The sequence below is a fragment of the Geotrypetes seraphini genome, chromosome 4 (genome assembly GCF_902459505.1).
Source record: "Geotrypetes seraphini chromosome 4, aGeoSer1.1, whole genome shotgun sequence".
NCBI lineage: Eukaryota > Metazoa > Chordata > Amphibia > Gymnophiona > Dermophiidae > Geotrypetes > Geotrypetes seraphini.
Genome location: NC_047087.1, coordinates 135,913,114 through 135,938,326, shown reverse-complemented (window position 1 = coordinate 135,938,326; position 25,213 = coordinate 135,913,114). Strand labels below are relative to the sequence as shown.

The 25,213-nt window shown below is 42.4% G+C and overlaps 1 protein-coding gene across 4 annotated transcripts in view; it reads left to right on the top strand.

The window, feature by feature from the left end:
• Positions 1 to 25,213, top strand: part of SLC37A1 (solute carrier family 37 member 1) — a 368,358-nt gene that overhangs the window by 148,979 nt on the left and 194,166 nt on the right. For all 4 annotated transcript variants that reach the window (XR_004539090.1, XR_004539091.1, XR_004539089.1 and 1 more), the window contains 2 exons: positions 10,581 to 10,666; positions 11,634 to 11,682. Coding sequence is in view for 1 of the 4 variants with exons in the window: in XM_033940456.1 (XP_033796347.1) it covers positions 10,581 to 10,666; positions 11,634 to 11,682 (135 nt within the window). In the remaining 3 variants the exon portion in view is untranslated. The remainder of the gene's footprint in view (positions 1 to 10,580; positions 10,667 to 11,633; positions 11,683 to 25,213) is intronic.

The window sequence follows — 25,213 nt, the reverse complement described above, 5'->3', positions numbered from 1 at the left end:
TTCCACTTCGTTATGAATTGAGCAATTTAGTGAGGTCTCTCCTCATTGACATAGAATGGGAGAAAGTCCTTAGTGAATCAGGTTCTTAAACCTGTAGCCACAATTATTTTTACTAGAAAAGAATGTTTCAGAATCTTACTTCTTGGAAATGAAATAGCCCCTCCTTTAGGGATGATGATAAAATCTAATATTCTTTACCCCTAAGAAAATTCAGCACAAACGGAAATTCTGTGCACAACATTCCTCCGCCCCTTCTCTTTACTAAGCTGCGGTAGAGGTTTCTACCATGGCCCAGAGCGCTAAATGCTCCGATGCGGAACCAGGAAGTGATTTCAGAGGAAGAGCCAAGACCAGCTTGAGCAGCAGGTTGGAGGTTGCTGCTCATTCTGGTGAAGAGTTAAAGAAGTACTGAAGGGAGGTGGTAGGAGGAGTCACATATGAGGGGCAGGGGCACCACCGCCCCGGGTGCCTCCTACCCTCACCACACCACTGAGCCCATCATTACAGTATCAACGCAAAAAGAGGCAAGTATGATCTATAGATCTTAGGAATGAGGAAAAATAATGGATCACAAAAGATGAAGTACAGCACACCTTTATTCAAGATGGAGCAGGATTAAGGCATAGGCAAACACTTATCTTCGCCTTTGTTACGTATAGGCAGTTCACCCGGGATGTCCATAAGTTCATATAAATAAGTGCTTCCATCCGGAAAAAGAAACTACCTACAGAGCTCAGTTTCGGGGAAGCAAAACCCCTTTGTCAGGGACTTCCAAAATTAAAATATAAGGTGCAATAAGTAACGCTACTGCTCCCTGCAGTCTAACTGCTTCTAAGTGCAAGAGGAGGAGACAGAGAGGCACACAACCTGACCTATATTACACATTTAAAGTGATATCATTTTTAAGAATCCAATTAGAAAGATGACATTCACAGCAGTGCCTTCTAAGGTGCCTCACTGCTCAATTGGTATGTCTGTGTACCCAGTCCATTACAATGATGGCTCCTCCTACATCCAAATGGTCTGGATTTGGACGTTTTGCACTTCGACATTTTCTGTGGTCGAAAATGGTGAATAAAGTTGGACATAATAAGGTTATATGGCCTGGCGGCCAAGATGTCTAAGTAGGCAATTTGGCAATAAAAAAAAAAAGTGGACATCTAGTATAGAGAATGCCATGAGGACAAGTTTTTCTGTCCCCGCAAGATTTATCTCTATCCTTGTCCTGTCCCCGCAAGTTCTGTCCCTGCCCCATTCCTGCAAGCTCTGTTCTCATCTGCACAAGCCTCAAACATTTTAAAATCATAAGTGTTCAAGGCTTGTGCAGTTAAGACAGAGCTTAAAGGAATGGGGTATGGACAGGGACAGCAACAAAACTCGCAGTGACGGGACGGGGAAAAATTTGTCCCCCATGCCATTCTCTACTCCACAGTGCCTTAATATCTCATCTCTCCCCACACTCCCCCCTCCCTAGGCATTTCGCTCATCCGGTAAGTCTCTCTTATTTGTATCCTTCTCTTCTACAGCCAGTTCTAGACTCTGTCCCTTCTACTTTACTGCACTGTATGCCTGAAACTGCCTGAATCAGTATGTCAAGCTCTGGCAGTATTCAAATCCAACTCAAAACCCACTTCTTTGAATCTGCTTTCAATTCCAAACTCCAACCCACCTGCAACTATATTTGTCTTATTATTCCCTCTTTAATTCTCCCACCTGAGCATGGGTTTTATTTGTAGGTATAACTTTGGATGTTTTGGCAGCCTGGACATTCAAGTAGACAATTTAAAAAAATATATATATATTTTTGGGCGTGTAGCGGTTCAGGTTTTTAAAATGGCCATTTTTGTGCTTCTGATTGGGATCTTGCTAGGTACTTGGGACCTGGGTTGGCCACTGTTGGAAACAGGATGCTGGGCTTGATGGACCTTCCGTTTGTCCCAGTATGGCAATTCTTATGATGTGTGACATTTAGCAGGAAACATCCAAATCGGATTTAGATTTTTTTTTTTTTTCTAAAATGGCCCTCCACTTCTACTGATCTAGTCCTTAAACTCTCGTATCGCTGACAAATTCCCTGGAGAAGCGAAGACTTAGAGGGGACATGATAGAGACTTACAAGATCATGAAGGGCATAGAGAAAGTGGAGAGGGACAGATTCTTCAAACTTTCGAAAACTACAAGAACGAGAGGCCATTCGGAAAAATTAAGAGGAGACAGATTCAGAACCAATGCTAGGAAGTTCTTCTTCATCCAAAGGGTGGTGGACACCTGGAATTTGCTTCCAGAAGGTGTAATAGGGCAAGGTACGGTATTGGAGTTCAAGAAGGATTTTCTGAAGGAAAAGGGGATAGAGGGGTATAGATAGAGGGTTACTATACAGGTCCTGGACCTGGTGGGCCTCCGCGTGAGCGGACTGCTGGGCATGATGGACCTCTGGTCTGACCCAGCAGAGGCACTTCTTATGTTCTTAGTTCCAAATAGAGAAAAGCCAACCCAGAGAAATGGAAAGCTAGAAATGCTTACATTTTATTTTCTCATTCCTATTGATCAGAACAAAAATCATTAATTAATTAAAAAGTATAAATGCCCAGGACTTGCATACAGAGTTAGTATTAAAAAGATTCAGATAAGAGTAAGGCAAAATTACAGTAAAACCTTGCTTTGCAAGCATAATTCATTCCAGAAGCATGCTTGTAATCCAAAGCACTCATATATCAAAGCAAATTTCCTCATAGGAAATAATGGAAACTCAGACGATTCATTCCACAACCCAAAAACTTTTATATAAAATACTATACTGTACGTACTTGTATTGCAAGACCTCGCTCATTTAGAACAGTCACTACACTTCTGCAGCGTCGAAGAGAGACGAACCATTGGCTCAGTTGTGATGTGTGTATACTGTATGTACTTGTATTGCAAGACATTGCTTGTATATCATGTTAAAATTTAATAAAATGTTTTGCTTGTCATCTTAAACACTTGCAAACCAAGTTACTTGCAATCCAAGTTTTTACTGTATCTTGAAAACAGCAAGAAAAGGCAAAGCAGCAAGACAGAAGAATCCCTCCCCCACACTTTGGAAAGTGAGCAATAAACATAAAATATACAATATACACCCCCTATTACTAAGCCATGGAAGAGGTTTCTACCATGGCCCGGAGCACTAAATGCTCTAACGCTCGTAGGAATTCTGTGAGCATTGATGCAGCATCGGAGCATTTAGTGCTCCAGGCCACAGTAGAAACCTGTACCGTGGCTCAGTTTAGGGGAGGGGATAGTTAGATTAATTAAACACGAAATCAATTTTGACTAAATATGAGGAATATGAGAAAAATCTGAATTCTTAGTTGTGAAAAATAGAGATCCTAATTAGAGAATGATACGGGGACAAATATTTTCCCGTTCCCGCAGGAACTCATTTTCCCATCTTGTCCCAGCAAGTTCTTTTCCTGTCCCTGCCCCATTCCTGCAATCTCTGTCCTCATCTGCACAAGCCTCAAATACTTTAAAATCACACGTGTCCGAGGCTTGTGCAGTTAAGGCAGAGCTTACAGGAATGGGGCAGAGACAGAGACAAAACTGACGGGGATGGGACAGGGAAATTGAGTTCCTGTGGGGACGGGGACAGATTTGTCCCCACGTCATTCTTATTTATTTATTTAATTTTCTATACCGTTCTCCCAGGGGAGCTCAGAACAGTTTTACATGAATTTATTCAGGTTCTCAAGCATTTTCCCCTGTCTGTCCCAGCAGGCTCACAATCTTATCTAATCCTAATACCAGCACCCAAATGAGAAAGTTGTTCATATGACCCAACAGGAAGATGCTAGAGTAGGGAGCTAAGTGATAAGTATTTCCATATATTTCCAGCATACTACATATATTGTTTCATTTAATATGTTCTATTAATTTTGTGCATTAAATGTTATTTTTGGCCTATAATTCCTTGAATGTGTTTATTACCATTAGTAAGAGAGGTAATGAGGAGACAGCTGACACAGCTGCACCAGAAACACACAGTGAAGGACTCCTTCCTTGCTGGGCTCAAAAGTAGCCCACTATACTTTCACTGCTGAGATAGATATTGTCCCCCTATTCTATGAATTTGAATTTGCTCCATTTTGAGGGGGCGGAGCTTGGCCACGAGTGAAGATGGCAGCATAATCTCACTGTTCTCCCCTGCCTCACATACTTGAACAATCTGGAGGATTTAAAAACATCCTTTTTCTCTGGGTTTCTTTTAAATACTGCGAAACTTAATCTAGACATGGCTTCAGGAAGGCAAAATAAGAAAGATGCTGCTTGTTCATCGGGGGGAGATCACAAGAGGTTGAAAACTGACCCCCCCCCCCCTACACCATCTAAGATTCCTCTGCCTCAGGAATCCAGTGATCTTATGGAGCAGGTGATAGTGGATTTACAGATAATAAAAGAACTGCTTAATGGAGCCTACATCTAAATTTAATGGTCTTCAGAATGAGGTCTCTTAATTTGTCTCATCAGACAGCAGTAAGCAATGCTCGTGTTGAACAAATAGAGCAGAGGATTGTGGCAGTGGAGGAGACATCTTCTCAGAGCAGGATGGATCACAAAATTATTGCCCAGTTTTCTGCTGATCTGGAGGAGATGGAAAACAGAAGTAGAAGGGAAAATATCTGAATTATAGGAATCTTGGAGGGTTTGGAGGGGAAAAACCCCATTTAATTCCTTACCAATCTCATCCCTGAAGTTGTATCCCTGCATTTTAATGAAATTGAGAGTGTGCCATCTCATGTCACGGGCAGAGCAATCAGAGGGGACCTAGACCAATGCTGATAAAAGTATTGAGATTCCAACATGTAATGAAGATTTTTAAGGCTGCCAAACAGATAAAAACTGTGAAATGGCAGGATAAAAGGCTTCATTTTCTTCCCGATTTTGCTAGGAAGACTGCCTCTGTCAGGAAGCAGTTTTTGGATTTCAGAGTGCAGCTCCAGGATTTAGGGACAAAATACAGATTATTTTATCCAGCTGTAATGAAGGTGACATTCAATAATAGTACCCTTCACTATCGGGACCCAGAGAAGTTGGAGGAATTTATAAATCAGCATAAACATCGCATGGAAACATAATTGAGAGGGATCTTGCAGTTGATGACAGTTGGCAGGGCAGTTAACTTGCTGTTCTATTTATGCTTTAAATACATATGCTTTAAAGTAGCAGGGTTCCAGAACCCCAAAGAGTAGCAACCTCCCATGCTACCGATCCAGGGCAAGCAGTAGCTTACTACTACGGCTACTATTTACCACTTCTATAGCACTGAGGGCAAACACAGCGCTGTCCATTTTGACATTTAATAGATGGTGGCTTCCCCCATGTCTGTCTCAATAACAAACTAGATACTTTTACAAAACCACGTTAACGATGCTGCACTTTGGCGATCCTGAGCTGTGCCTAGCAACCGATCCATGGCGAGTGGAGCTGATGGTGGAGAGTCGGAGGGGAAGCGTTGCTGAGGTTGACAGAGGGTGACTGAGTCGTCGAGTGGAGGCGGTTGTCGAGGCGGATGCGCCAAGTCTGAGGTGATCAGCATGGACTCTGGCTCCCTGCAGCGATGCAGCTTCGGATTTCCTACTGGCAGTGTGACATCAGCAGGATGAGAGGTCCAGAGAATGGCTTTTCATCATGCCTGGAATCTCGCCGCGCTTGATGTCCCGCAGTCAACTTGGAGTGCTGTTATGAGGGACGGTGCCATCAAGAGTGAGGGCTGGCTGAGTGAATTGCATGGTCCGGACCAGGGAGCGGAGAATTGGAGCCGGAGTGATCTGAGAGCTGTTAAGTGTGGTGGACAGTGGTCCAGAAATCGAGAGATGTTTCTCACTGCTTTGAAAAAGTGGACCCATGGCTGATGTGCAGAGGTCAATGATGGCGGTTGCCCGGCTGAAACGGCTAAAGCTCTAGGGTTGATGACATTTGATGATTGATGGAAATGAAATTAAGTCCTTCCTGTCTTTTATTCCATCGTGCATATTATATCTTTTTCTTTTTTTTCTATTTAAATTTCCTTAGTATTCTATTGTTTAACGGTTTCTCATTCCATTCAATTCATATTCCTTCCTGTACCTTTTTTTTTTTTCTTCCTTCTAATGTTTTTCTTTCTTTTTTCATTTCTATATTTTATTTAATTCTTAAAATTATATTTTTATTTAATTTAGTTTTTTCCATCATATTATTATTTAGAATGTACATTTTGCTTTAAAAGTGTGGCATTGAGAGTTCAATGTATTCTTGTTAGGATGCTTCATATCTCATTTTTTTTCCTCTATCTTTATTTACCGCTCTATTATTTGCTAATTTGTTTGTTCTCAGGTACTTTAATTAGATTGTGAGCCTTTGGGACAGTAAGGGAATTTCAAAGTACCTATCTTTACCTATCTTATCTTATTGTATTCTGAATGTATATTTTCTGTAAACCGCTTCGAACCTAACGGATTAGTGGTATATAAGAAATAAAATTACATTACATTCTATTATTTCTTTAATGCCTTCTAAGAGATTGGAACACTAAGAGAGGGGAAAATCTTTGGTAATTTTTTTATTATTCTCTTTGACTTTTGTTTCTTTTGTGCTTTATTTGTTCCTTTATTTTGACATTTGTTTTTGTGAGTGATTTTTACATTTCTACCAATGCGGTGAAAGCTTTGGGTAGGGCAGGACTTTGCTACCAAGGCTCCCATGCTCTGATTGGAGAATGATACTTTTATTTCTGCTGGGACTTATTTGGTGATTGGAACTGAAGTGCAGTGGGCGGAGCAAGCAATTTCGATGATGATTTCACCGGCAAGGTGTCAACATTTATGTGCCTCTGGAAATAAGTTTTTGTCCATCTGGTTTGTTACCGGACTTTCTCTTTCCTGGCAGGAGAACGTTGGGGGAAGAACTTTGTGCACTGCTCAACTGACGTAAGTTCTTTATAATGTCACTGGGGTACTAATAGTTAAATACTAGTGGAAGTCAGAAAAATATTAGAGTTCAAACAAAAGAACTGTCTTCTCATTCAAATTGGTAACCAAACTTCAGGATTGCAACCGTCACATTTGAAAGTCACTCAGAGGTATAGAGTTCTTCAAGAAGAGAGTTGCGCCCTCTAGTGATGAACCAAAGTATACTTTTCAGTCGTTGCAACTTTATTAGTGCTGGTTACGCTCCAAGTTTGATTACAAAAATAAATAAATAAATAAATGTCTTTACAGTCTTTCAAACACTTGTATGAAAATACTTTGTTTTTTCTTATCTTTACAAATCTTTTCAAATGAACATCGCTCTGTGAGAAAATTAAGAGCAGCTTGATAATTCAGTTTATAACAGGTTCGGGGTCTCTACGTGGCCCCGTTTCGATTCCTTCTTCAGGAGACCCTATTATATGTAAACTGAAAAACCTTTTCAATGCTGATAGAATGCTTCAAGTTTGCGATGTGGTAACATCTGAAATATAGAATGTATATAAACAGCCGGGTATGAGAGTAGAAATTTCACTATCCTCACTACGACAAAAATTCTAAATTAATTATAAAGCTACTGTAGGAAGCGAGGCACAACAATACATACCGTCAAAAGAACGCTGTCGGTGCTGAGAATTTAAACTGTCAGAGAAAACATAGCATCAGCTGTCCGGTTTAAAAGAGTACAGGGGGAGGAGTTTATTACACGTCAGAATTAGAATTAGAACTGACGTGATTCCTAGAATGTTGGTGGATAAGTACATAGAGTGATGAGTTACTGTTTAACATTAAAAAATACAGGGAAGATTTTAAATGTTATTGTAAAGACAGTGAAATATGAATGCGTGTAGCCTAAAAGCCTTGTTCATAGGAAAGCGATCCATTCCATATCACTATTTAGGCCATGAGGTTGCAGTGTATTTAAAGTGAAAATCCACTTTTGTTCTTGTCTCCAAAGTGTATGGGCCACATCTCCTCCTCTGATTAAATTAATGACATTGAGCACTGAAAATTTGAGATCTGTGATCGCATGTTGGTGTAGGAACCAGTGCTGGACTAGGGGAGCCTCTTTTACTTCAGAGCGAATTCTACTAATATGTTCTCCAATCCTGATTTTGATGCAACGAGTGGTACAACCCACATATAAAAGATGGCACGGGCATTGAATCACATACACTACTTGTCTGGACTCACAATCTGTGGCAGAGGTTTTAATTTTGCTAAGACAGCTATTGTGTATGGACATGTGTTTTAAGGTGACACTGTATTGGCACATTTTACAGTGTCCGCATGGAACATGTTGCCCTGCCATTTGTTCTACTGGATGTTTTACAAAATGGGATTGTACCAACTGTTGTTTGAGATTACGTTGTTTGGAGAACGCAAAGCGGGGTATTTGGTGGAATGTCTTGTGGTATTGCATAATACCCCAGTGTTTCTTAATGATCCTTTTAATGTCAAATGCTCTGACTGAGTACGGGAGGACACATACTAAAGTGTCCTTATCTTCTTTAGAGGTGGGATTTAACAATAAAGATCTATTCGCATACACTATCATTTTAAATTGAGAAAGGTTATTGAAAGAATTTATGTATTTATGTTTTTTTCTTGTTTAGTCATTGGGTGGGTGGGTGGGATAAAATGATGGCTCATGTATGTCTGTAAAATGAATGTGCTTTTCTTGAATTATTATATGCATATATATTTGTGTATTGCATTGTTAATGTTTGGAAAATCAATAAAGAATTTAAAAAAAAAAAAAAAAGAACTTGCTCCATTTCATTCTGCCCCACTACCCCACTTTAGCTTTCTCAGACAGCCGAGTTACCAATCACTTATGAATATACAGTACATTCTAAGAGACAATTGGAGGGGTTCATTGTAACAAATATATCACAAGATTTGATGATCTGTAGATAATTTAACTGCATGCTCAGGAAAATGCTGCTTAAAATCATCTGTTCTTTGGCTTCCTTTACTTGTATTCTACACCGATTATGCATTGTCCTTAGATTATCACGTCAACCGTAGAGAATGACACGGTGACAAAATTCATCACCGTTCCCGTCCCCGTGGATAACCGCGGGAAACCATCTTCATGCCATTCTTTAAGGAGAGAGGGAAGAATCAGAGTATGAATGGCCACAACCACTGACCAACAAGCTTTACTTTGAAGAATGCTGGTGTAGAAGGACTGAGGTTGAAATAGACACTATAAAATGGCATGGGATTATTTCCCGCGGTTATTCGCGGGGACGGGACGGTGATGAATTTTGTCACCGTGTCATTCTCTACCGCATTGAATTCCATGGTGTATTACGGTATACAAATAAAACTTTGTTATATGTTTAGGTTACATAAACATAGTAGATAATGACAGATAACATAGTAACATAGTAGATGACGGCAGATAAAGACCCTAATGGTCCATCAAGTCTGCCCAACCTGATACAATCTAAAAATTTGGTGGTTTTTTTTCCCCTTCTTCTGAATAGCTATTTCTGGGCAAGAATTCAAAGCTCTGCCCGGTTCTGTTCTTAGGTTCCAACTACTGAAGTCTCCGTCAAAGCTCACTCCAGGCCATCTACACCAGGGGTGTCAAAGTCCCTCCTTGAGGGCCGCAATCCAGTTGGGTTTTCAGGATTTTCCCCAATGAATATTCATGAGATCTATTAGCAAGGCAGGATTAAACCAATAGGCCAAGTAGGCATGTGCCTAGGGCCCCAAAATGGTCAGGGGGGCCCGATGAAGGAGGGGCATCAACATTGTTTTTTCTAAATGGCGATGGGCCCCTCCAGCATCGATTGACAAACGCGCCCCCCCCCCCCCCCCATCGACAGAAAGTAAGACAAGCAAGCAACACGGATAAGAAAGGCAATGGGAACTGTAATTTGTGCATGCAGTGCTGCTTGCCCAAGACTTCCCTCTGAACCGCAGCTTCCTGTTTCCATTTGTGCGCATTGGAGGGGGTGGGGAAAGGCAGGGGGCCCAGTGTACTTGTGTGCCTAGGGGCCCTTCAACAAATTAAGCCTGCCTGTCTATTAGCATACAATGAAAGCAGTGCATACAAATAGATCTCATGCATTATTCATTGGGGAAATTCTGAAAACCCGACTGGATTGCAGCCCTCGATGAGGGACTTTTATACCCCTGATCTACACCCAGCCATTGAAGCCCTCCCCAGCCCATCCTCCACCAAACGGCCACATATAGACAGACCCAGTCTGCCCAGTACTGGCCTTAGTTCTTCAATATTTACAATTTTCTGATTCTAGATCCTCTGTGTTCATCGCATGCTTTTTTGAACTCCGTCACCATTTTCCTCTCCACCACCTCTCTCAGGAGTGCATTCCAGGCATCCACCACCCTCTCCATAAAGAAGAATTTCCTTACATTGCTCTTGAGTCTCCCACCCCTCAACCTCAAATTATGTCCTCTGGTTTTTACCAGGTTGGAGACAAAAGTAAATATTGTAGTGTTGTCATTTTTTCTTTCTTTCTTGGGGCTGTGATGTAACTTCTCCCGTTTGAGCTTCCTCCTGTTTCTCTTAGGACTTAAATCTACCTTCTTCCTGATCATGCTTCCTTTCTCATACAGGTGGAATATTGGCTGGACTGATATCAGATAAATTGCATAAAAGAGCTTCAACCTGTGCAATTATGTTGTTGTTTGCTGCCCCTACAGTAAGTGTTATCACACCTATATAGTTCACAGCCCTGTCACAAGCTAAATAATCTATAAAGAGTGAAGTGGGATGAGGGTAAAAATAAACTCGATAGTATTTCAAGGCAGGAGAGAAATATTTTGATAGAGCGCAGCAAACCTGACAAAATATGAGTGTGGAAGCCCAAGATGCTAAGTACCATCACCAGTTTGGGAGGAGTTATAGCTCTGTGAAATAAGACAAGAGAGAACCTAATAACCAGAGTCAACTTAGCCACTAGGCAGACTAGGCAGTTACCTATAGCAGCAGCAGCTTCTGAGAGGCAGGGCAGCTGCAGTCAAAGCAAGGTTATAGTTCCCGATAGCCACACAAACTCAGTGATTTATACGTACTTTTTCGCTTTTTATGAATTTTACAGGATTGTTGGTATTAAGATTATTAAACTTATCAAAATCTCAGTGAAGGGAGAGTCTATGAGACTAAAAGTTAATTGGAAGGGCAATGGTTTAGTTAAGAACAGTGGCTCTCAAACCTCTCCTAGGAGACCACCAGCCAGTTGGATTTTCAGGATAAGCATAAGAAAGATTTATATATAATGGTAGTGACAGGCATTCATATCTGTCTCGTGCATATTCATTAGGATATCCTGAAAGTATGACTTGCAGGTGGTCTTCCAGGACAAGTTTTGAGAACCTCTGGCTAGGGCATCTAAAATGCTTTTCAGCAGCCTGCCAATGTTTAGGTCTAAAAAGTTACAGTTCAGAAACTAAATGTGGAAAAGAAAAAACTGAGCCCAAGAAAGCATAGGGAGAATGGGAGGGGGGGAGAACATTCTACAAGGAGGAGATCCCAAAAACAGACAGATGGATGGAAAAGCTTTCTGGAAAGATAGAAGAAGTAGAGGAGAGAATAATCATTTCAGAGTACAAGAGAGATTTATGAGATTACTGCTGTGTGTTAACATTTATTTTTTTAACTTATTGCAGTTATACATGTTCTCCATAATCAGTATGATGGGGATGGTAGTCACAGTGGGTGAGTATGATCTCATGACATATTTTTTTACATATCTTTCTAATGCGTTAATACTGAAATTTCACAATAGGCAAAATTCACCAACTAGGGCAGGGGTGTCAAAGACCCTCCTTGAGGGCCATAATCCAATCGGATTTTCAGAAATGAATATGCATGAGATCTATTAGCATACAATGAAAGCAGTGCGTGCAAATAGATCTCATGCATATTCATTGGGGAAATCCTGAAAACCCAACTGGATTGCGGCCCTCGAGGAGGGACTTTGACACCCATGCATAGGGGAAATTCTTACATAACATTGTACTTATAAACCGCGTAACCGTAAGTTCAACATGGTTAACAAAAGATTAATAATAAAATAACATAGGAATCATATAGCTTAATTCACCAGATACTTTGAAAAAAGGTAAGTTTTCAATTGAGTTCTAAAGTGTTTATAGGAACAAGCACTACGCAACAATGGTCAAAATTCCCTATCATAGAAAGCAGCCTGAAATGCTAATGTATGTTCCAAAGATTTCTTACTCTTACATCCTTACTATTACTATTACAAAATGAATGAACCCATCCCTTTTTTATTTGCTTTCAAAGAAATGGAATGTTGGAGGTAAAATAGAAAAAGCAAGTACAGTGGTACCTTGGATTACGAGCATAATCCATTCCAGGAGCATGCTCATAATCCAAAATGCTCGTTTATCAAAGCGAGTTTCCCCATAGGAAATAATGGAAACTCGCTTTAATGCGTTCCCCCCCCCCCCCCGAGAACCGGCATTGCTCCCCTCGAAGGTCCCCCCTCCCCCGTGATCAGGCACCCCCCCTGCGATCCGGCACGTTCACGTTCAGAACATGAACTCGCAGGCCTTGAGCATGCTCAGATGCTCAAGGCCCAGCAGAGGAGAAGGCCGATTTTCAAGAGTGCCCAGATGAGGGTAAGAAGCAGCGGGGGGGTGCCCAATTGTGTCGGAGGGTTAGGGTCGGATCGTGGCAGGGGGGTGCCCGCCACGATCCGACACCCCCCCCCCCCCCTGACACCATTGGGCACCTCCCGCCGCTTCTTACCCTCATCTGGGCACTCTTGAAAATCGGCCTTCTCCTCTGCTGGCCTTGAGCATCTGAGCTGCCTAAAATCGGGACGCACTTTTGGAGAATCAGGGCCTTCATGCATATAAATCTTTTACCAAAATCCCCAAAATCTTTACAGAAATTATTCCCAGAAAAAGATTTCCAAGGCAGCTTCACAACTTTGCTTCACTAATAGTCTCTCACAACATTCCACAGAAATCTGTCACAGGACATCTCATTAACGTCTCCAGAAATCAGCACCACAGACTTGCTACACAGAGACAGAATTTCTATAAAAATCAGTACCACAGATATGTTACTCAAAGAATCTCTCAAACATTTGGTAATGGCGGAATAGAAATCCCTAATGTAATGTAATGTAATGTAACATTACCCAGAAGATTCTCACAGACTATTTCTAGCATCAAATAGTTTCACAGATAACACAATTCTTCACATCAGCCAGAAAGAAATGTTTTCACCCTTGGATAAATACTGGAAATCAATATGAGGATAAATTAATAGAATACTGGATACATTGATTCCATTGTCCTACGAAGTGGTCATCTGTGGGACATTGTTGAAAGCTAAACCTCCATTAGACAGACTTCTTATCATTATGACAGGGATCGCCATGCAAATGATTAGCAAGAATTGGAAAAACTGGGGCAGGTTTACTTTTTCCTTTTGGTGGGAAACTTTATGTCTATGTTATCCCTATGAAAAAATGAATTCAGATATATTAGGTCAAAATAAATTATTTAAAATAACATTGGGTCCATTAACAAATTTTGTTAACACTGATTAGTTGTATATTCCCTTTATTTCCTAATTGATTTGCTCACACATCCAGGGAGGGTGGGAGGGAGAGGGGAAAATATATCTTGTATTATTCCTTGATATAGTGGAAGGGAGGGGGAATTATATTTTGTATTGTTATTGATCGAATGTAAGTGCTGTTTGTGATAATAATTGTATGTAAAATGTAATACACTTTGTTCTTTAATTGAAAATTAATAAAGATTTAAAAAATAATAATTTACATTTATGCCAATGACATTACGACACTGATACCAGTCATTTCTCTTACCATGGAAATAAAAAATCAGATCACCTTTATCTTAAACTAGTCTTATAGCCCGTTACATTAACAGGTGCTAGAATATATGTGTGTGTCTGTCTTTATTTCTTTCTCTCTCTCTCCTTAGCCGCTTTCTGTATTTCTGTTTTTCTTTTTCCTTGGCTGTCCACCACTACCCCTTGCTTGCTCCACCTGTCCATTCTCTCTTCCTTTTACCTCGCCTGTGTCCACCACCATTCCTTCACTGCTCTCCTTATCCAGCAGCAGCCCTTCTCCCTTTGTTTTACCTCCCCCCTGCTAGAATATATGTCTGTCTGTCTTTCTTTCTGTCTCCCTCCCTCCCACTATCTGTCTTTCTCCCTGCCCCTATGCAGCAGCATTTTTGTCCCCCCCCCCTGCAGCTTTAAAAAGGTCTTACTTCACCTTCTGGCACCAAGGGAGGGAACTGGGCAGCCTCACCTCCATGGTAGAAACGCTGCTAGGGCAAGGGCAGAGTTTATTTCAGTTTGCATCTTACGAAGGGCAGGCTGGAGCCACTCCCCGTGTTTCCTAGTTCGGCTGGACCGGGGAACCTGCAAGGACTGGAATAAAAGAGGGAAAAGTTGAGGCGAACGCACTCCTAGACCCCCCCGCAGGTGATAGCCGCAGTGATTGACAGCTCCCCAACAGGAAACAATGAAAATCAAATTGCCGACAGCCACCTCGCCTCAAATCCCTCCTCCCGGCAGCCGCCGCTCCGCACCGCGGCCGTTTCTGGCCGAAGTTTATTTTTAATTTTGAAGGTTGCACAGCAGCTCTCACTGCAGCGGCGCAAGGTGGAGAGCAGGGAGGCCCGATGCCTTGCGCGCTTTCACTGCTCCCGCAGCAGCGCGATGTGGAGAGTAGGGAGGCCCAATGCCTTGCGCGCTTTCACCACTCCCGCCGGCTTCTTAGCCCTTTTCGGCGTCTGCCCTCCGCCGACAGCCCTCCTCCCAGCAGCCGCCACTCCACGCGTCCTGGAGTCCTACGTAATAAGCGCGCATGCACACTCTTGCCGGTACAGCGCGACAGAACAGGGATCAGGGAAGCACGCGGTGAGAGTGCGCATGCGCGCTTAGCGTTTTATTATTATAGATAAGATTGAACAATGAACTATTGAATTTAAGTTGAAATTAAATACTGAAAAAAACTTGATTTTTTCTTGCTAGTCCTAATGATAAAATAACAGATAAAGCTCTTTACTTAAGAGGTCAAGAATATCCAATAGTTCCCTCTCTCAAAGTTCTGGGAATAACACTAGATCGTCATTTAACCTTGGTGGAACATACTGATATACTTGTTAAGAAATGATTTTTTGCACTATGGAAATTGCGAACCATTAAAAAATATTTTGACCCTATCTCCTTCAGATTACTAGTACAGGCTTTAATCTTGTCCTATTCTCATTACTGCAATCTGGAACTTTATAAAACAATCCTTTGAAGACTATGTTAATTCCCAAATACAGATGTCCATTTAATTCTTCGGGTGATAAAACAGGAACATGTCGGCCCTTATTACTGACAGCTGCACTGGTTACCAATAGAAGCTAGAATACTTTCAAATTCGATTACATTTGCTATAAATTGTGTCTGGTTTATCTCCATTCTATCTCTTTTTTATCTATCCTGTTCTGGTTATTTACTTTTCCCAATTCCAAAACATGCCGTTACAAAATTTTTTTGATAGAACCTTGGCCTATCAAGCAGGTAAAGTCCCAAGCTTGATTAAGATGATATGATTCGACTAACTATATCCTATTGCACTTTCAGGGAAATTAGTAAAGACCTAGTTGTTCAAGAAATTTGTTTCTTGATTTCTGACTACATCATTGTATTTCACACTATAATTAGTATAAAAACTGTACAGTATACATTAACGGTTGCTTCTCATATGTTTTGTATTTCATCACTGAATTGTTCAGTTTTCTTATTTTGTGAACCGCCTAGAACTCTTTGGGTGGTTGGCGGTATAGAAAGATAGAGTTGTTATTATTATTACAAGTTTGCCACGTTAGGTTCCCAAGTTATTGCAGATGTAGTTAAATATCATCTGAGGATAGGACCTTGTGAGACATGTATAAAATAAAAAATCATGATGACAGCTTTTTATGCTTAACCAAACTGATGCACGCATAACAAGAGAAACTAACATGAGATGTTTCCCAATTTGTATTTAGTAATAAAACCGATTAAGGACAAATATGATATATTCCTCCTTTCCCAAAGCGTAGCGCAGGTTTTAGTACTAGCAGCGTTGGTAACCTGCTTCGACGCTCATAGAATTCCTACGAGCGTCGGAGCAGGTTACTGCCACTGCGATGCTTAAACCACGCTACATGTTAGTAAAGGAGGGAGATAGTAACATATTTTCTAATAATATAAATTTCATTTTATTGTAATACTAGTCTTAGAGCCAGTTACATTAATGGTGCTAGAATATATGTGGTGTTCTGTCTTTATTTCTTTTCTCTCTCTCTCTCTTGTATTTCTGTCTTTCTTCTTTCTGTCTTTTTTGTTTTCCTTGGCTGTCCACCACCATCCCTTGCCTGCTCCCCCTGTCCATTCTCCCTTCCTTTTACCTCTCCTGGTCTACCACCACCCTTCACTGCTCCCCTTATCCAGCATCAGCCTTCTCCTTTTGTTTTTACCTCCCCCCTGTCCATCATCACCTCTTTCCTGCTCCCCCTGTCCAACAGTAGGCCTCCCTTCCTTTTTCTGCCCCCCCCCGTCCATCAGCACCTCTTCCCCTGTCCATCAACCCCTCTTTCCTGCTCCCCCTATCCAGCAGTATGCCTCCCATCCTTTTACTGCCCCCCCTGTCCATCAGCACCTCTTCCCCTGTCCATCCCTGCTCCCCCTATCCAGCAGTACGCCTCCCTTCCTTTTTCTACCCCCCCTGTCCATCAGCACCTCTTCCCCTGTCTATCACTGCTCCCCCTGTCCAGCAGTATGCATCCCTTCCTTTTTCTGCCCCGCCTGTCCATCAGCACCTCTTCCCCAGTCCCCCTATAATCAGACCCGCCATTAATCTACAGGGTCTTGGCTAGGAGAGGGAAGAAACGCATGCACGTGTACCTGTTGCCAGCTCCGCAGCTTTACCATCCTGCAACCCAGATACAAATATTTCCACCAAGCCCTACACTCCATTCTCTTCCACAGCCATGAAGGAGAGGGGTGGGGACAGGGGGAGGAGCCACTGCTTGGAGGCGTACCGGAAAGTGCAGCAGCAAAGGCACAGTCCACAGCCGGCGAGGTCGTATGTCGGGGTGAAGTGCGCTCTGCGCTTGCACCTCTCACGGAAGATTTTTGCTGAAGGACAAAGTTTATTTTTTAGTTCAAAACTGCCGGTGCGGCTCCTCTCTCAAGCCACACCTGCGTCGGAGAATGCTTCCGATGCAGTTGGGGATCGAGAGAGGAACCGCGGCGGCGGTGGCTTTGAACTAAAAAATAAACTTTGTCCGTAATGAGGCATTACCAGGCGTCTTCCACAAATTGCCAGTTTATGAGGGAGAGCGGGGGGAGGTGGAGAGTAGGGGGCCCGATGCCTTGCGCGCTTTTGCCGCTCCCACCGGCTTCTTAGCCCTTTTCAGCGTCTGCCCTCCGCCGACAGCCCTCCTCCCGGCAGCCGCCACTCCGCGCGTCCTGGAGTCCTGGTGACGTAGTAAGCGCGCATGCGCACTCTTGCCGGCCACATCCCAACAGATCAGATGTCAGGGAACACGTGGTGAGAGTGTGCATGCGCGCTTAGCGTTTTATTATTATAGATTATTTCTCTACTAACAGTATAATCTGACCAGTACTTGTGCTTGAAACCAATCATTTCAGGTTCCTGTCTCATAGAATTTAACTTCTACCTACCACAAGTCTGATTAAAACACTGCATCTTCATCATATGAGGTTGGGTTTAATAATTTATCTACCTCAATAGGAAAGAAAAGTTTTCCCCAACAATTGTTTGATTTTTTAAAATATAGTCCCTTGACAGCTCTATATACTTCATCCACTTTTCCTGCAATGACTTTAGTCCCTTTGAAAATAATTATTCTTTTTGACCTTCAAACCAGGACGTCACAGCTTCCTTGACATCTTCATAGTAACATAAGGCTCCTTTTACTAAGGTGCGCTAGCAGTTTTAGCACGCACTTAGCGCGCTCTAGACGCTAATGCCTCCATTGAGCTGGTGTTAGTTTTTCCGCATAGCATGGGGGGTTAGCGCGTGCTAATCTGCAGGGCGCGCTAAAAACACTACCGCAGCTTAGTAAAAGGAGCCCATAGTAAATGACGGCAGATAAAGAACATAAGAACTTAAGAAGTTGCCTCCGCTGGGTCAGACCAGAGGTCCATCGTGCCCAGCAGTCCGCACCCGCAGCGGCCCATCAGGTCCATGACCTGTTTGGTGGTCCCTGACTTTTCCTATAACCTATCTCTACTTCTATCTGTACCCCTCAATCCCCTTATCCTTCAGGAATTTATCTAAACCTTCCTTGAACCCCCGTAGCGTGCTCTGCCCTATCACAACCTCCGGGAGCGTGTTCCATGTGTCCACCACCTTCTGAGTAAAGAAGAACTTCCTAGCAATGGTCCATCCAGTCTGCCCAAACATATACTCTGTATAATTTAATGATTTAATTTTAATTTTTTTTTTTCTTAGATATTTCTGGGCCAAAAACCCAGAGCTCTGCCCGATACTATACATAGGTTTCCATCTACTGGAGTCTCTGTCAAAGCTCACTCCAGCCCATCTAAACCATCCCAACCCATCCTCAACTGAATGGCCATATATGGAATAAAGACCGTGCAAGTCTGCCCAGTACTGGCCTTAGTTCTTCAATATACAGTATACCATTATTTTCTGATTAGAGATCCTCTGTGTTCATCACCATTTTCCTCTCCACCTTACTCAGGAGCATATTCTAGGCATCGACCACCCTCTCCATAAAGAAGAATTTCTTAACATTACTCTTGAGTCTTTCACCCCTCAACATCAGATTATGCCCTTTGGTTTTACCATTTTCCTTTCTCTGGAAAAGATTTTGTTCTACGTTGATACCTTTCAAGTATTTGAATCATATCTCCCCTGTTCCTCCTTTCCTTTAGGGTATACATAATCAGGGCTTCCAGTTTCTTCTCATACATCTTTTGGTGCAAACCTCCTACCATTTTCATCGCCTTTCTCTGGAATGCTTCAAGTCTCCTTATGTCTTTTGAACACAATACTCCAAATGGGGCCTCACCAATGACCTGTACAGGGGCATCAACACCTTCTTTCTTCTACTGGTTACGCTTCTCTCTATGCAGTCTAGCATCCTTCTGACAACAGCCACCGCCTTGTCACACTTTTTTTGCCTTTAGATCTTCGGACACTATTACCCCAAGGTCCCTTTCCCCTTCAGTGCATATCAGCCTCTTGCCTTCCAGCACATATGGCTCCTTCCGATTTCTAATCCCCTAATGCATTACTCTGCACTTCTTTGCATTGGATTTTAGTTGCCAGATATTAGTAACATAGTAACATAGTAGATGACGGCAGATAAAGACCCGAATGGTCCATCCAGTCTGCCCAATCTGATTCAATTTAAATTATTTTTTTTATTTTTTTTTTTTCTTCTTAGCTATTTCTGGGCGAGAATCCAAAGCTTTACCCGGTACTGTGCTTGGGTTCCAACTGCCGAAATCTCTGTTACTCCAGCCCATCTACACCCTCCCAGCCATTGAAGCCCTCCCCTGCCCATCCTCCTCCAAACGGCCATGCACAGACACAGACCGTACAAGTCTGCCCAGTAACTGGCCTAGTTCAATCTTTAATATTATTTTCTGATTCTAAATCTTCTGTGTTCATCCCACGCTTCTTTGAACTCAGTCACAGTTTTACTCTCCACCACCTCTCTCGGGAGCGCATTCCAGGCATCCACCACCCTCTCCGTAAAGTAGAATTTCCTAACATTGCCCCTGAATCTACCACCCCTCAACCTCAAATTATGTCCTCTGGTTTTACCATTTTCCTTTCTCTGGAAAAGATTTTGTTCTACGTTAATACCCTTTAAGTATTTGAACGTCTGAATCATATCTCCCCTGTCTCTCCTTTCCTCTAGGGTATACATATTCAGGGCTTCCAGTCTCTCCTCATACGTCTTCTGGCGCAAGCCTCCTATCATTTTCGTCGCCCTCCTCTGGACCGCCTCAAGTCTTCTTACGTCTTTCGCCAGATACGGTCTCCAAAAACTGAACACAATACTCCAAGTGGGGCCTCACCAATGACCTGTACAGGGGCATCAACACCTTCTTCCTTCTACTGACTACGCCTCTCTTTATACAGCCCAGTATCCTTCTGGCAGCAGCCACTGCCTTGTCACACTGTTTTTTCGCCTTTAGATCTTCGGACACTATCACCCCAAGGTCCCTCTCCTTGTCCGTGCATATCAGCTTCTCTCCTCCCAGCATATACGGTTCCTTCCTATTATTAATCCCCAAATGCATTACTCTGCATTTCTTTGCATTGAATTTTAGTTGCCAGGCATTAGACCATTCCTCTAACTTTTGCAGATCCTTTTTCATATTTTCCACTCCCTCTTCGGTGTCTACTCTGTTACAAATCTTGGTATCATCTGCAAAAAGGCACACTTTTCCTTCTAACCCTTCAGCAATGTCACTTACATACATATTGAACAGGATTGGCCCCAGCACCGAACCCTGAGGGACTCCACTAGTCACCTTTCCTTCCTTCGAGCGACTTTCATTAACCACCACCCTCTGGCGTCTGTCCGACAGCCAGTTTCTGACCCAGTTCACCACGTTGGGTCCTAACTTCAGCCCTTCAAGTTTGTTCAACAGCCTCTTATGAGGAACTGTATCAAAGGCTTTGCTGAAATCCAAGTAAATTACATCTAGCATATGTCCTCGATCCAGCTCTCTGGTCACCCAATCAAAAAATTCAATCAGGTTCGTTTGGCACGATTTACCTTTTGTAAAGCCATGTTGCCTCGGATCCTGTAACCCATTAGATTCAAGGAAATACACTATCCTTTCTTTCAGCAACACTTCCATTATTTTTCCAACAACTGAAGTGAGGCTCACCGGCCTGTAGTTTCCTGCTTCATCCCTGTGACCACTTTTATGAATAGGGACCACATCCGCTCTCCTCCAATCCTCAGGAATCACTCCCGTCTCCAGAGATTTGTTGAACAAGTCTTTAATAGGACTCGCCAGAACCTCTCTGAGCTCCCTTAGTATCCTGGGATGGATCCCGTCTGGTCCCATCGCTTTGTCCACCTTCAGTTTTTCAAGTTGTTCATAAACACCCTCCTCCATGAACGGCGCAGAATCTACTCCATTTTCTCGTGTAACTTTGCCAGACAATCTCGGTCCTTCTCCAGGATTTTCTTCTGTGAACACAGAACAGAAGTATTTGTTTAGCACATTTGCTTTCTCCTCATCACTCTCCACATATTTGTTCCCAGCATCTTTCAGCCTAGCAATTCCATTTTTTATCTTCCTCCTTTCACTAATATATCTGAAAAAATTTTTATCTCCCTTTTTTACATTTTTAGCCATTTGTTCTTCCACCTGTGCCTTCGCCAAACGTATCTCTCTCTTGGCTTCTTTCAGTTTCACCCTGTAGTCCTTTCTGCTCTCCTCTTCTTGGGTTTTTTTATATTTCATGAACGCCAACTCTTTCGCCTTTATTTTCTCAGCCACTAGGTTGGAGAACCATATCGGTTTCCTTTTTCTCTTGTTTTTATTAGACCATTCCTCTAACTTTTGCAGATCCTGTTTCATGTTTTCCACTCCCTCCTTAGTGTCTACTCTGTTACAAATCTTGGTATCATCCGCCAAGAGGCAAACATTTCCTTCTAACCCTTCAGCAATGTCACTCACAAACACATTGAACAGGATCGGCCCTAGCACCGATCCTTGAGGGACTTCACTACTCACCTTTCCTTTCTCCGAGTGAATTCCATTAATCACCACCCTCTGGTGTCTGTCCGTCAACCAGTTTCTAATCCAGTTCACCATTTTGGGTCCTAAGTTCAGCCCATCAAGTTTGTTTAAGAGCTTCCTATGAGGAACCGTGTCAAAGGCTTTGCTGAAATCTAAGTAAATTACATCTAGTATATGTCCTTGGTCCAACTGTCTGGTCGCCCAATCAAAAAATTCAATCAGATTCATGTGGCATGATTTATGTTTAATAAAACCATGTTGCCTTGGATCCTATAACCCATTAGATTCTAGGAATTTCACTATCCTTTTTCAGTAATGCTTCCATTATTTTTCCAATAACTGAAGTGAGGCTTACCGGTCTGTAGTTTCCCGCTTCATCTCTTCGACCACTTTTGTGAATTGGCACCACATCCGCTCTTCTCCAATCCCCAGGAACCACTCCTGTCTCCAAAGATTTGTTGAACAAATCCTTAATAGGATCTTACTAGAACCTCTCTGAGCTCCCTCAATATCCTGGGATGGATCCTGTCTGGTCCCATTGCTTTGTCCACCTTCAATTTTTCAAGTTGTTTATAAACACTTTCTTCTGTGAACAGTGCAGTATCTACTCCATTCTCGTGTATAACTTTGCCAGACAGTCCCGGTCGCAGAAGGATAGCGAGGTACTCCAGAGTGACTTGTGTCAGTTAGAGAAATGGGCGGAGAAATGGCAGATGAAGTTTAATGTGGAAAAGTGCAAAGTAATGCATTTAGGCAGTAAGAACAAGGAACATAAGTATAGAATGTCAGGTGCAACTCTGGGTAAGAGCGAACAAGAAAAGGACCTGGGTGTACTGATAGATAGGACCCTGAAACCGTTGGCACAATACACGGCGGCAAAGAAAGCAAATAGAATGTTAGGCATGATAAAGAAAGGAATCATGAGTAGATCGGAGAAAATTATAATGCCGCTTTATAGGGCAGTGGTCAGACCACACTTGGAGTACTGTGTCCAACATTGGTCTCCCAACCTAAAGAAGGATATAAAACTGCTGGAGAGGGTGCAGAGACGAGCAACGAAGCTAATAAAAGTTATGGAGAATTTGGAATACGAGGAACGACTTAAGAGACTGGGATTGAACCGATATGTGGAGAGTGATGAGGAAAAAGCAAACATGCTAAACTTCCTGCTCTATTTTGTCGATTTCTTTCAGTATTTTGAAAGTCTCGATCATATCCCCTCGCAGTCTCATTTTCTCAAGGGAGAACAATAATAACTTTAATAATAATAATAACAACTTTATTCTTGTATACCGCATTACCATGGAAGTTCTATGCGGTTAATAGATGAAGAGACTGTACATTTACAGCGAAGTTACAATTTCGTTAGACGATACATATTCAGTCATGTTACATTTACATTTTAGACGATAAATATACGGTGAAGTTGTTTTAGCAGCTAGTTACATTTGCTATAAGTTAGATACAGCGGTGTTACAAATGGCAGTATTACATGCGGCGGTAAAGGGTCTAGGGGGGAGTAGAGGTCAGAAGAGGAGGAAGGAGGAGGGAGGATAAATCAGAGGAATTTGTCAAAAAGGTAGGTTTTAGTTAACTTCCTGAATGTTTGATGGGGGGGGGGGGGGAATTGGAGATGAGAGTAGAGAGGAATTTGTTCAATTTTCCCTAGCATTCCACTTTAGCTGTTATATCGAACCAAACCATTTGATGATCAGTACTTCCCAGGTGGGCACCCACTCAAACATTACAGATACTCTCCCTATTTGTGAGTACCAGATCCAGAATCACTTTTTCCCTCATGAGTTCTGTCACCCTTTGTCTGAGCAGAGCCTCTTGAAAGGCATCCACAATCTCCCTACTTCTTTCCGTTTCCACAGATTGAACTTTCCAATTAGCATCTGCAAGATTGAAATACCCAACAGCAGCAGCACCTCCTCTTTCTTTCCAAACTTTTGGATATCTGCAATCAGATTTTTATAAATGTGTTGCATTTGAGTCGGAGGTCTGTAGACCAGTGATTCCCAACCCTGTCCTGGAGGACCACCAGGCCAGTCTGGTTTTCAGGATAACCCTAATGAATATGCATGGAGCAGATTTGCATGCCTGGCACCTCCATTATATGCTGATCTCTCTCATGCATATTCATTAGGGCTATCCTGAAAACCCGACTGGCCTGGTGGTCCTCCAGGACAGGGTTGGGAACCACTGCTGTAGACTACACCCACATAGACAGAAGTTCCATCTTTCAGAGAGATCCATATCGCTTCTTCCTCTCCCCAGGTCCCCTACATTTCAGTTGCTTGGATATCGATCAGTTGCTTACAATCCTTTTTGGTTTAGTGGTGTAGTTGGCCTCTAATTAGAGCATTGTGATGCTCAAGATAAAAAGAACTAAGATAAAAAAAAACAAAGCACTGATAAAGATGCTCAAAACAGAAAATTGTTGCTGGTAGGGGATTCCATTACACTGTGTAACACAATTTTTGTTCCTGGGTGGTAAGTATAATTTCCTAATTGCTCATGCCTAAAAAAGTATAGAAAGTGTCTGCTATTTCCAGAAAACTTTGCTTATGTGACCAGGATAGTCAGATTTTGCAATTTACCTATTTAAAACGTGAAAATGCCAAATCTTTTCATCTTTTACATAAACATAGAAACATAGAAGATGACGGCAGAAAAGGGCCATAGCCCATCAAGTCTGCCCACTCTAACGACCCCACCTCCTTGAATTTACGCCCCTAGAGATACCACATGTGTATCCCATTTCCATTTTACCCCCCTAAAGATCCCACATGTGTATCCCATTTCCTTTTAAAATCTGGCACGCTGCTGGCCTGAATCACCTGAAGTGGAAGTTCATTCCAACGATCGACCACCCTTTCGGTGAAGAAGAACTTCCTGGTGTCGCCATGAAATTTCCTACCTCTGATTTTCAGCGGATGCCCCCTTGTGGCCGAGGGACCCTTAAGAAAGAAGATATCATCCTCCACCTCAATACGGCCCGTGATATATTTAAACGTCTCTATCATGTCTCCTCTCTCTCTACGTTCCTCGAGTGAGTATAGCTGCAATTTATTCAGCCTTTCCTCATACGGGAGGTCTTTGAGTCCCGAGACCATCCTGATGGCCATTCGTTGAACTGACTCAACTCTCAGCACATCTTTTTGTTAATGTGGCCTCCAGAATTGTACACAATACTCCAGATGAGGCCTCACCAAGGATCTGTACAACGGCATTATAACTTCGGGCTTCCGGCTGATAAAACTTCTACGGATACAACCCATCATTTGTCTTGCCTTTGATGCAGCCTTCTCCACTTGATTGGCAGTCTTCATGTCTTCGCTAATGATCACCCCCAAATCACGTTCTGCCTTGGTCCTAACTAAGGTCTCACCATTAAGGCCCTGATTCTCCAAAGTGCATCCCGATT